At 42.3% G+C, this 13,844-nt stretch overlaps 1 protein-coding gene across 3 annotated transcripts in view; it reads right to left on the reverse strand.

The window, feature by feature from the left end:
• Positions 1 to 1,324: 1,324 nt before the first annotated feature.
• The window catches only part of LOC139419119 (tet methylcytosine dioxygenase 2), a 64,369-nt gene continuing 51,849 nt past the window's right edge, over positions 1,325 to 13,844 (reverse strand). For all 3 annotated transcript variants that reach the window (XM_071169061.1, XM_071169060.1, XM_071169062.1), the window contains exons 6-10: positions 7,832 to 7,982; positions 7,623 to 7,712; positions 6,958 to 7,095; positions 6,385 to 6,742; positions 1,325 to 5,952 (exon numbers count right to left, since the gene is read on the reverse strand). In XM_071169061.1, coding sequence (XP_071025162.1) covers positions 4,526 to 5,952; positions 6,385 to 6,742; positions 6,958 to 7,095; positions 7,623 to 7,712; positions 7,832 to 7,982 — 2,164 coding nt within the window. In that variant the 3' untranslated portion in view covers positions 1,325 to 4,525. The remainder of the gene's footprint in view (positions 5,953 to 6,384; positions 6,743 to 6,957; positions 7,096 to 7,622; positions 7,713 to 7,831; positions 7,983 to 13,844) is intronic.

The following is a 13,844-nucleotide window of genomic DNA, read 5'->3' on the forward strand; positions in this document are numbered from 1 at the left end:
AACTAGATGTGAAACTTAAAACGTGCTTTAAATAAATATAAATTTTATTAAAAACACCCACATCTCAGCAATATCAGGAATGATATCATAAACAGCTTTCAAATAAACTGCATTCAGTACATTACAATACTTACAGCATTATAACATTCTTAATTCCATGTTTAGCATACCAACCTTAAAGGGGAACAAGGGAAGCAGTAACAAAAAAAGACGGAGGCAGAAAATAACAAAACATTTGAAAAACATTAGTGTCTCGAACAGCAGAAATACCAACACGTGTATATTAAACTGCTAGCTTAACATAAGAGCTGTGCACTCTCGTGCGTTAGTCAAGCTCAAAGTCATTCAAGTAATGTTGAATCACACTCCAACACTCTGAAGCTTTTCAAGTATGGCTATGCTCGTCACCCGCTATGTCTCAGACACTCCTTTTCACAACCACAACCTGCTACTGTCGCTGGGTCCTGTACACTGAAATTCAACATTAGAATGTTCTATTATTTTTTTTCACAGAAACTGCAATCCTTTACAAAAAACTATTAAGTGACTTTAGCTAACAGGAACCTTAGAGCTGTAAACATTGCTGTTTTTTGACAGTGAGTGCGGCAATCTACAAAACCCAGGAACATTATCTAACTGAATGTCCTGTGAACCTGGAAAAGACTAAACGATAGATTTGAAAGAAGATTGCTGATAGAAACATGGGCCGTGGGTACATTTGACAAAATTACAAGAAACCTACACCTTTTAACATATTACAATAGTAGGTTGTTATTAAAAATCAACAATTGTATTTCCGTAATACAAACACATGGTATGTACAATGTGGCATAATTTATTTTAAACACATTTACAATAATCTACTGATTTTCTTAAATAAAATGTTTTGTAATATTTTATTACGTTGTTTTTTTTTCTGAAAAGAAAGGAAGTGCTTTGGGAAAACGATAGTATAAATGTTAGAGTGGGGGGGTTGTCACTCAGAAATAACCGTTGACTCATCATATATCATTCAAATCAAATGGAGAGAGATAATCGTAATATAATTGTTTAGTGGTTATAAATACATTTCACTATTAAACTATACACAGGCACACAGATGTGCGTCATCTAGCATCATAACTGCCCTGGTCTTGCCTCACAGTAAAAGCGAACGCATCGCTCTTTACCTTGTCAATGCCATCATTTCCCTTTAATCAATTCAGTGCATATTATATGTTCAAATTTACTTCAAAAGTATACCACCAATCTACTAGCTAAAGCGTAAGTACAAAAAAGAAAAACGCAGGTCGTCAATGCCATATCTTTGCTGATAAAGTTTAGTTTTCTGTTTTTAAGTGTGTGTTTATGAGGGGGGGGGGGGGAGAAACCCACACACTGCTCTTTATTAAGCTTCACATATCAGCCTCAAGGCCTTCATCAGATGGTTCTGACGAAAGCTCTGACAAGCCTTGAGGCCGATACGTAAAGCTTAAGAGCGGTGATTCTAGCAAGAGCAGTGTGCAGGTTTCTTCTTTTTTATCATCTCAACTGTTACCGTGCACTTGAAACAAAGATAGCTCAGATGTGCCAGTGACTTTTTAAAGGGTGTGTGTATACAGTACCAGTCAAACGTTTGGACAGACCTCCTCATTCAAGGGTTTTTCTTTTATTTTGGACTATTTTCTACATTGTAGAATAATAGTGAAGACAAACAATGAAATAACACATATGGAATCATGTAGTAACCAAAAAAGTGTAAAACAAATCAAAATATATATTTTAGATTCTTCAATGTATCCACCCTTTTCCTTGATGACAGCTTTGTACACGCTTGGCATTCTCTCAACCAACTTCACCTGGAATGCTTTTCCAACAGTCTTGAAGGAGTCTTGAAGGAGTTCCCACATATGCTGAGCCATTGTTGGCACACACATCCTCCTCCATGCTTCATGGTGGGAACCACACATGCAGAAATCATCCATTCACCTACTCTTCGTCTCACAAAGACATGGCGGTTGGAACCCAAACTCTCAAATTTGGACTCATCAGACCAAAGGACAGATTTCCACTGGTTTAATGTCCATTTTTCATGTTTCTTAGGCCAAGCAAGTCTCTTATTATTATAACTATTATTATTAGTCTCCATTAGTAGTGGTTTCTTTGCAGCAATTTGACCATGAAGGCCTGATTCATGTAGTCTCTTCTGAACAGTTGATGCTGAGATGTGTCTGTTACCTGAACTCTGTGAAGCATTTTTTTGGGCTGCAATTTCTGAGGCCGGTAACTCTTAATGAAATTATTCTCTGCGGCAGAGGTAACTCTGGGTCTTCCTTTCCTGTGGCGGTCCTCATGAGAGCCAGTTTCATCATAGTGCTTGATGGTTTTGCGACTGCACTTGAATAAACTTTCCGGATTGACTGACCTTCATGTTTTAAAGTAATGATGGACTGTCATTTTCCTTTCCTTGTTTGAGCTGTTCTTATCATAATATGGAAATTCCACAATTGTTAACAAGGCACACCTGTTCATTGAAGTGCATTCCAAGGTGACTACTTCATGAAGCTGGTTGAGAGAATGCCAAGAGTGTGCAAAGCTGTCATCGAGGCAAATTGTGGCTATATAAAATATATTTTGATTTTTTTCACTTTTTTGGGTTGTTACACGATTCCATATGTGTTATTCAATAGTTTTGATGTCTTTACTATTATTCTACAATGTAGAATATAATAAAAATAAAGAAAAACCCTTGAATGAGTAGGTGTGTCCAAACTTCTGACTGGTACTCTTAAGTAATTAATTGGGATTCAAGATGGAGGCAAATCGCTGAATGAGAGGAAAACTAGATGAATGTACAGAAATGAGTTGAAATATCCCTGATTTTGCTATTATATCAAAGCTTAAAGTTCAAGTAATTCTTCCTAGTAGATCGAGCATGAAGAAAGCAGTAAGCAATGAACTCAGCCTTGGTGGTGGCCTGAAGTCTGTTATTGTAGTTCACTTTTTTTTGAAAGTGACAACAAAGGAAGGAGAAAGAAATGCCTTTGTGTCATGCTCCTGTAATATTGCCAAACTAGTTCTGAGGTATATGGCAAGTAGGTACTTTAACTGTACATCATTCATTAGCCTTCTCAACGCCCTTAGGGTCTCACATTATGTGTTCGCATAGCAGGTTGAGTAGCACCATATGTCATTAAAATCAGTTCAAACCCAAAGAAATATAACTTTTTCTTTACAACACTCAAATCCTAAAGCGTTAAAAAAAAGAGTAATTAATTTACTGTACAAATCTAATCTTTTATCATACAACTAGATTACAATTATTTAAAGATCAACCACAGCAAGCCAGCTGCCTTCGAAACCGTGAAACTGACATTTGAGCTAACCCTGTTTCATGTCCTACACCAAAGAAAGGTAAGGAACATGTTCACAAAACACAACAGTCGCATGACAACACGTAATATATGCACAATTCAGTTTTTTTCTGTGAACCTGTGGTCAAGAACTCTGAAACAGTTGCTGACAAAGTAAATAACCCTTGAGAGAATATGCCAGAATCACATTTTTTGTTGTTGAAACATTACCGTCTAAAAATGCACCCTTTTAGAATGGCTCCATTTACAATGTAAAGGACATGATAACAATTGTGAAACTGAAAGCACCAGGAAGTAAAATGTAAAAATTTGATTGGCATGATATTCTTACAGGTAGGCTACAGTAATTTAAATCAAGTTTTTGTGATAAATCTATCAATTTCATGTCTTGAAAATAATTCCTTTGTTGTAACTGTAGACGTTTTTGCACCAATGATCTGATCTGAAGGTATTATCAAAATATTTCACCTTCAATATCAAAAGTGCTTTTTTTTTGCTGATATTTTGTCGATTTTGTACAGTATTTTCAGTTTCATCCATTTTCACACAAATCATCTGGAGAAACGCGTTTATCTATGCAAACTGATTTGGTTCAAACATGAAGACGTTTGAACAAAACTGTATCATAAAGACACACTCCACTTTTAGCACCGTTAATGTGGTGTGTCCACAAAGTTCAGTGTTTTTTACAGTATGTCAAGATTATATATATAAAAAAACAATGTTTAAACGCTTAATTAGAAAATTAAAGCCACCAAAAAGAAACATTGTTTCCAGTAAATATAGAAGTCCTGATGTATTGGACCTGCAAAGCACCCGAGAAACGTTAACAGTGTTTATCTTGTAAAAGTAACCAGACAATAAAGACTTCCTTAGTAGAGGGGGGTCAACCAACCAATCGGTAAGGTCCGAACTTTCAAGAGGTGACAAACCTGATGTACTCTATAACATGGTACGACTTCCAATTGATCAAGTTCCTTCTCCACCCACGCTGTGTGTTCTTCTGACACTGTTGCTTGCAGTCAGGAGAGAGAGGATGCTCTGTGTTTTGAGGCTAGTGGTGCTTCAGCTTGAGGTTTTAAGATAGCACCGTCAGTGTAGCACCGTGAGTTTTAATTCTCAGTGTTATTCCTCGTGAGTGAACCCTACAGAACAGTATGAATATCTCTTGTCTAGATGAAGCGGCTGTACGGCCCTGTGACCTTGGTAAAAGCGTAGGGTGATGTGTTGACGTAGGTGTTTGTGGTGCACGACATGGACCTCTCCATGAGGGTCTGGATGAAGCGCTTATACGGCGGCTCCCCTTGCTGCTCTGACAGCTCCGGGTGCTCCCTCTTCGCTCCCTTCTTAGTGCTCTTGCTGGGCGTCACTGTGGCGCCCTCGGCCCCGGTCCTCTCGGCGTCCTCATCCTTCTCCCGTTGCTTCTCGGCCATCTTGGCCTCCCACAGCGCCAGGCCGTGCTTCGCCTCGTTCATGTTCTTGTGCTGGTAAAACACCAGGGAGATGCGAGCGGGGTGGTTGCGTTTGGGGTTTTTTAGCGGCGTGGTGGCATGCATCTCCCGCTTGGCACACTCGATGAGGATGGAGCCATGACTGGGCGCCACAGCCACCCCACCGATCTCCGGATCCAGGAAGTTGTGCTCGTTGTCGGACCACATGGCCGGCTTCTCCTTGGGTGTGGTGGGCGTTGGCGGACCCGACCTGGGCTCCTGCTTGATCATGGGGGAACCCCCGTGGAGGTGTTCGTTGGGGAGCCCTGGGAACCCTGGTTGCGTGGGTGTCATGCACGGGCTTTGGAGACCCATCTCGGTCTTGACTTGCATACAGAAAGGGTCCTGGGGGCCGCCCGGGGGGAACATTTTGGTGCTCTGGGAGAGGTAGGGATTGGGGTACCCACCAAACTGATTGCCTTTGCTTACTGCTGCTGCATAATCCAGCCCTGGGTGGTGGGCTGAGGGCGGCCTGGAGAGCGCATCCAGGTATTGGGCATCGGGGGCACCGTTGGGACCGTACGAGGGGGGACCGTAGGGGCTCATGGGGTGGATGCCAGACCTCATGCTGCTACAGTTGCTGTAACCATTGATCTGTAAACCGGGCTCACCATACTGCGGAGGGTAGTTGACCCCATAGCGTTGGTGCGCACCATACTGCTGCTGCATGTCGGGGTAAAGCACTCCTGGCCTCTGTTGCCGGTACATGTCCAGGTGCTTTGGGTTCGAGGTGTAGTAAGGGTGGTAGTTGTCTAAGGGCGAACCTCCGTTACACTGGTAACCCGGGTAGGGACTACCTGGAGTCATGGGGCTGGGATAAGAGCTCGGTGGATTCGACCCATTCATGTAAGAGGTGGGTATGTGCAAAGGGGAGGGGTAAGGGCTTGCTGAGGCTGGTGGCTGGGGGTACATGCTACCTGGCTTGGAAGTGCTTTGAAAAGGGCCGGGGTGGTTGGGGAAGCCGGCGTAGGGGCTGGCTGGATGGGGGGATCCAGGGAAGGCGTGAAGGGCGTTCTGGTGCTGGAGTTGCTGGAGGTGGGCGCCGAGGGGGTGACCTGGTGGCTGACCTGGTGGCTGGGGGGTCGTTCCCATGGCGCCTGGATTTGGACCTGGGAGAAGAGAGCGATGGAAACACGTTTTCACGTTTTAGAAACAGGCAGCTTAACTAGGGCCCGCTGTTTTGGGTGATCATGTCACATGACCTAGATTTTTATCTTTATTTTAAGTATTTTCCAGAAATTAGAATTACACCAAAAATGAAGCAATTGTCTGAGGATGGTGGTGCACCATCTGACATAAAATGGGACAGTTTGATGAAAAAGCTTGAAATTAAAGGTTAAAATCCAAGTCATGTGACAAAACACAGGGCCTTAAGCATAACATATAAAATGCTAAGAAATACTGTAGACTGACTGTGTACGATATAACCAGTCATTATACAACAGTATCGTCTGTGTCTTCTATTCTAAAATATCACTATAGTCCTCCTACATTAGCCTCTTGTGTCTGAACCCTGCTACACTGTGTACATCTCCACCCACCTGTCCCAGGAGTGCTCTGAGCTATGCTCTCATAAGTGCTACTAGATTTCAGCTTGGCCTGTAGGGCTTTCTCTGCCTTCGAAGGCGTGTCCGGTCCCCCGGCATTCTTGCTTGCGGCAGCCCGCTTGGCGTCCAGCTTCTTCTGCCGGCAGGACTTGGCGGGCTCGGAGAGCATGCGGATCTGGCGGCGGAAGGCATTGAGCACCTGGATGGCGCCCGTCTTGATCTTCTCCTGCTGGCCCTCTGCACTGCCAAATTCATCCGTTGGTGAGGCCTTGTAAAGGGGCAGCACATGGAGCTGCTCGTCCTCCGGAATCTTCCCGATCTGGCGGTTGTCCTCCTTGGTTAGCGTGCACACCTGGGATAGATGGTGGGTGGGAAGAGACAAGCTTGAGGGCTCTGTTTGCATTTTACAAATGTTTTGACTAGTGTTATTTTATTTACATCTGAATATCCACTGGGAAGAGGCATCTTCTGATTATTGCAGTATTTTTTTGTTTGTTTTCTTTAGCAAATTAAAACACTTGATACTGTGTTGACATTTTGCTCTGTCATATTTAGATGTTGGCTTACCACAGTGCTGCCCCCCTGCATGTTGTGGAGGTCTCTGTGAGCGTGAGCGCAGAAGTCCATACAGGCGGTGACCCCGGAGAACGGTCGCCCCTCCCCCTTTCCCAGACGGCAGTCTGGCGCCCTTTGCTCATGTTCCACCTATGGATGAACAATATGGGAGTTAGTCACTGTCTGCAGACAGGTGGCGTCATTCCTCAGGCGAGTCACTGTACTAGTGTAGATAAGTGGTTCTATCTGGCGTTGAGAATGTGGGTTATTGGGTTAAGTACCAGTATGTCACAGAAATACCAGGTTTGTGTTCAGTTGAAAATGTTTTGAAAAATGGAGGTACAATCCACTGAACACACAGATTTCCGTCTGTGGTTGCAAAACATTATGCTACGGCGTGCCCAATTTAACACGACCCTCAGTGCAAAGAGAAGACATGGATTCCACTAGGGTTTATGTTACGAGCATAAAAATCCGTCTCACTAAATGAAACTAATCACTGTTCAAGCTAATGAATAATTTCATTTATATGCTCCTGTTGGGGATGTGGCCCCCTTTAAATGAATTATGGGTAAGATTTTTTTTAAAGCTTGTGTTGAGTTGTTAATGTTGATTTAATGCTATACATGTTAAATGTCTGGCAGTATTATAAATGGACATTGCCCAGAAATCCTTACCTGATTTTGATAGGCATCTGGTGCCAGGGTTTTGTATGTGGGGGCCATTAGGGTTGCCAGATTCTGAAGATTTTGCTCCAGCCTTTCTTCCTGATAGAGAAGCAAAACACATTATTTCAGTGTAGCTTTGTTTTGATGACTGGCAATGCATAATTAGAGTAACAGTAAATAAATATGTTTATTAATACAGTATGTTCTGTATGCTTCACCTCTTTCGGGTCGTCCCCAGTTAGCTTGAATTTGCGTGGGATTTTGCTCCTTGCAAACTTGCAGCCGTTGTAGTACATGCTCCAGGAACAGCCGAAGGAGAAGGAAGCGCCACAAGCCTCTGGGTCCAGCCCCTGGCACGCACACGTCCTCCTAAACAACAAGGATGAGAGGAATAACTCTGTTATATAATTATACTGAACACAAATATAAAAGCAGCATGCAACAATTTAAACTATTTGACTGAGTTGTAGTTCTTATAAAGAAATCAGTCAATTGAAATAAATTCATTAGACCCTAATCTATGGATTTCACATGGGTGGGCCTGGGAGGGCATAGGCCCAGCCAATCAGAATGTTTTTCCCCACAAAAGGGCTTTATTACAGACAGAAATGACCCTCAGTTTTATCAGCTGCCCGGCTGGCCTCAGATGATCCTGCAGGTGAAGAAGCCGGGTGTGGAGGTCCTGGGCTGGCATGGTTACACATGGTCTGCGGTTGAAAGGCCGGTTGGACATACTGCCAAATTCTCCAAATGACGTTGGAGGCAGCGTAAGGTCGAGAAATCCACATTCAATTCTCTGGCAACAGCTCTGGTGGACATTCCTGCAGTCAGCATGCTAATTGCACGCTCCCTCAAAATTAGAGACATCAGTGGCATTGTTCTTGTGTGACAAAACTTCACATTTTAGAGTGGCCTTTTATTGTCCCCAGAACAAGGTGACCCTGTGTAAAGATAATGCTGTTTATTCAGCTTCTTGATATGCCACACCTGATGGATGAATTATCTTCGCATGGGAGAAATGCTCACAAATGGGGACGTAAAGAAATTTGAGCAATTACTTTTGAGAAATACGATTTTTGTGTATATGGAACATTTAGGGGATCTTTTATTTCAGCTCATGAAACCAACACTTTACATTAACATTTTTGTTCAGTATATTTGTTGGGAGCTTATATTTGTCCTATTTCACACATACAGTGTGTACTGGTAATGTGTTTTTTTGTATATGCTAATTCTCCCTGAGACATCCTATGAGAGTGAGGTCATGGCCAATGTCTGCCATTATCAACCACGATCTTAGAGCAATTAAGCTTAAGTGCCTTGCTTAAAGGCACATCAACAGATGTTTCTCCTTGTCGTCTCTGGGATTCCAACTAGCAACGTTACGGTTATTGGCCCAATGCTCTAACCAATAGTCCATGCTATTGTACAAAAATATAAACGCAACATGTAAAGTGTTTGTAAAAATCCCAGAAATGTTCCATATGCACAAAAAGCTTATTTCTCTCAAATGTTGTGTAAGGACAAGAGGAACAACTCCTTTATATCAGACACATGTACTCCTTAACAAGGACGAGAGGAACAACTCCTTTATATCAGACACATGTACTCCTTAACAACAAGGACAAGGGGAACAACTCCTTTATATCAGGCACATGTACTCCTTAACAAGGACGAGAGTAACAACTCCTTTATATCAGACACATGTACTCCTTAACAACAACGATGAGAGGAACAACTCCTTTATATCAGGCACATGTACTCCTTAACAACAAGGACGAGGGGAACAACAACTTTATATCAGGCACATGTACTCCTTAACAAGGATGAGAGGAACAACTCCTTTATATCAGACACATGTACTCCTTAACAACAAGGACAAGAGGAACAACTCCTTTATATCAGACACACGTATTCTTTAACAACAAGGACAAGAGGAACAACTCATTGAATGCTATTCATAAAACTCCATGCTAGATTTACCAAGTGCTCCCTCTTAGAAGTACATTTGTCAAAACCCTTAATCAACACCTACTATTTATTGTCATAGGTTTAAATCCTGTGTATAAATATTTAATAAATATTTAATCAAACACATTCCTGTGAATTTATACATTTCCAAATACCAGGTGGTACGGTTACCATTCCAAAAAAAGGTTTATTACGTACAGTTGAAGTCGGATGTTTACATACACCTTAGCCAAATACATTTAAGCTCAGTTTTTCACAATTCCTGACATTTAATCAAATTAAAAATGTCCTGTCTTAGGGCAGTTAAGATCACTACTTTATTTTAAGAATGTGAAATGTCAGAATATTATTAGAGAGAATGATTTATTTCAGCTTTTATTTCTTTCATCACATTCCCAGTGGGTCAGAAGTTTACATACACTCAATTAGTATTTGGTAGCATTGCCTTTAAAATGTTTAACTTGGGTCAAACGTTTTGGGTAGCCTTCCACAAGCTTCCCACAATAAGTTGGGTAAATTTTGGCCCATTCCTCCTGACAGAGCTGGTGTAACTGAGTCAGGTTTGTAGGCCTCCATGCTCGCACACACTTTTCAGTTCTGCCCACACATTTTTTATAGGATTGAGGTCAGGGCTTTGTAATGGCCACTCCAATACCTTGACTTTGTTGTCCTTAAGCCATTTTGGAAGTATGCTTGGGGTCATTGTCCATTTGGAAGACCCATTTAACTTTAACTGATGTCCTGAGATGTTGCTTCTATTTATCCAAGTGATTTTCCTCCATCATGATGCCATCTAGTTTGTGAAATGCACCAGTCCCTCCTGCAGCAAAGCACCCCCACCAGATGATACTGCCACTCCCGTGCTTCACGGTTGGGATGGTGTTCTTCAGCTTGCAAGCGTTCCCCTTTTTCCTCCAAACATAATGATGATCATTCTGGCCAAACAGTTATATTTTTGTTTCATCAGACCAGAGGACATTTCTCCAAAAAGTGCGATCTTTGTCCCCATATGCAGTTGCAAACCGTAGTCTGGCTTTATTCTTATTTGTATTTATTTTTTCTGAGGTTTTGGCTGATTTCTTTTGATTTTCCCATGATAATCAAGCAAAGAGGCACTGAGTTTGAAGGTAGGCCTTGAAATACATCCACAGGTACACCCCCAATTGACTCAAATTATGTCAATTAGCCTATCAGAAGCTTCTAAAGCCATGACATCATTTTCTGGAATTTTCCAAGCTGTTTAAAGGCACAGTCAACTTAGTGTATGTAAACTTCTGACCCACTGGATTTGTGATACAGTGAAATAATTTGTCTGTAAACAATTGTTGGAAAAATGACTTTTGTCATGCACAAAGTAGATGTCCTAACCGACTTGCCAAAATTATAGTTTGTTAACAAGACATTTGTGGAGTGGTTGAAAAACTAGTTTTAAAATGACTCCAACCTAAGTGTATGTAAACTTCCGACTTCAACTGTATACTCCCAATATCTTAAGTCAAATATAATTGTAATTGCAAATATGTAAGTATGAATAATTGAGATTTATATAGGAGCTAATCATCGCTTCCCAGTGGGAAAGTGTAGTTTCGAGCACACAAAGAAACTCCTAGAACTTTTACTTATGAGTCAGCCTAGCAGTGAAAAATTACATTGGAAACCTGCAGTTAAGCCTGTCCGTCTTATGTCCCATGCCTATGTGAACAACATGGTAAAAGGAAAATAGCATGTTGATTTTGGCTAGCAGGGGGTGCATTCATAGTACACTATCGGCAGTTGTTTGATGACATGGTGAATGACATTACATCATGCTGAAACGGCACGCTACGCCATTACACATGCGCTCCTGTAGAGTGCAGACATTACACCTCCTGTTTGAGCAGTTGAGACAGATTGAAACAGATTGAGACAGGTTGAGACGGATTGAGACGGATGGAGACGGATGGAGACAGGTTGAGACAGATGGAGACAGATTGAGACAGGTTGAGACGGATTGAGACGGATGGAGACAGGTTGAGACAGATGGAGACAGATTGAGACAGGTTGAGACATGTTGAGACATGCTGAGACAGATTGAGACAGATGGAGACATATTGAGACAGGTTGAGACGGATGGAGACGGATGGAGACAGGTTGAGACAGATTAAGACAGGTTGAGACAGGATGAGACGGGTTGAGACAGATGGAGACAAGTTGAGACAGGTTGAGACGGGTTGAGACAGATGGAGACAGGTTGAGACGGGTTGAGACGGATGGAGACGGATGGAGACAGGTTCAGACAGATTAAGACAGATTGAGACAGGTTGAGACGGATTGAGACGGATGGAGACAGGTTGAGACAGATGGAGACAGATTGAGACAGGTTGAAACATGTTGAGACATGTTGAGACAGATTGAGACAGATGGAGACAGATTGAGACAGGTTGAGACGGATGGAGACGGATGGAGACGGATGGAGACAGGTTGAGACAGATTAAGACAGGTTGAGACGGGTTGAGACAGATGGAGACAGGTTGAGACAGGTTGAGACGGATTGAGACAGATGGAGACAGGTTGAGACAGATTAAGACAGGTTGAGACAGGTTGAGACGGGTTGAGACAGATGGAGACAGGTTGAGACAGGTTGAGACGGATTGAGACAGGTTGAGACGGATTGAGACAGGTTGAGACAGGTTGAGACGGGTTGAGACAGATGGAGACAGGTTGAGACAGGTTGAGACGGATTGAGACAGATGAAGACAGGTTGAGACAGGTTGAGACGGGTTGAGACAGATGGAGACAGGTTGAGACGGGTTGAGACGGGTTGAGACAGATGAAGACAGGTTGAGACAGGTTGAGACGGGTTGAGACAGATGGAGACAGGTTGAGACAGGTTGAGACAGGTTGAGACGGGTTGAGACGGGTTGAGACAGATGGAGACAGGTTGAGACGGGTTGAGACAGATGAAGACAGGTTGAGACAGGTTGAGACGGGTTGAGACAGATGGAGACAGATGCTGCCAGTAGAATAGTTAATGCAGTCATTGTGTGCATTGACTAGAACAAGATGTTCTACCTGACAGAGTGTAGCCACGTACACAGCGCTTTGGAGAACTAAATGAGTTAGCTATGTTATACATGGATTAGCCTGGTCCCAGATCTGTTTGTGCTGTCTTGGCAACTCCTGTGAATGGTCATTGTCATGCCAACAAATGACCATAGGAGTTGGCAAGACAGCACGAAACAGATCTGAGACCAGGCTAGACACAGAGGGATAATGCAATAGAATGTCTAACTGACTGAGTTTAGGATGATTCTGATGGACCAGCTTTGGGCAATCTTTGTCACAAACAACGCTATGACATGATAAGTGTGATCACTTCCTCTAGCCTTCAACTATCAATAATTCACCACCAGGTAACTCATCCCAGATAGGGTTTAGGGTATGATAAAGTGAAGCTAACCAGGAGACAACAGAACGGAGTGTGTGAATGAGCTGTTCTGTTCATTGGTATCAGGACCGGGACAAGCTGGCCTTTGATATTATGGTGTATCATCTGACCAAATGCCCAGCTAGTGTGTGTCATGCCTGGTCGTCAGTTAAGCAGGTATTGTTATTATATATCCCCTATCATAACTCTACTACCTTAGTTTGTTTTCAGGTATTATAATCATGAAGTTGTACACTAAAACAAAATGAGAAACGCAACATGCAACAATTTCTAAGATTTTACAGTTACAGTTCATATAAGGAAATCAGTCAATTGAAATAAATGAATTGAAATAATAAATTAAACTATGTATTTGACATGACTGGGAATACAGATATGCATCTGTTGGTCACAGACAGGCCTTCCTTAATTTTAAACTGGTTGTACATTTGAATTAAAAACGTATTCTCCTGAGGTGGTCTTCCTGTTTTAAGTGTACTACTTATTTGCATAGCAATAAGTAGCACAATGTGGTTGCAGTCCCCCTCAGTAATGTCTTGGATTATTGCACTTTGTCCGTGTCAAACAAATAATATGACTAAAATTAGAAAAGGTTAAGAAAATGTGTGCGCTTGGTACAGCTGTCGAAACACATGTATGGTATGATTAGAAGCAGGGGCGCAACTTTTGTTTAAGAAGTGGGCGGTACACAATTTCTATTTTTTAGTTTTTGCCAGATGGATAAACTCTCCAAACAGTGTACCCGACCGCTCGGAGGCGCCGCATAGTCCTAAAACACACCATTGCCTCGTTTAGGATCACATTCCACCTGTCCCCACTTTCACCCGTCCCCA

This window comes from Oncorhynchus clarkii, chromosome 10 (genome assembly GCF_045791955.1).
Source record: "Oncorhynchus clarkii lewisi isolate Uvic-CL-2024 chromosome 10, UVic_Ocla_1.0, whole genome shotgun sequence".
Classification (NCBI taxonomy): Eukaryota; Metazoa; Chordata; class Actinopteri; order Salmoniformes; family Salmonidae; genus Oncorhynchus; species Oncorhynchus clarkii.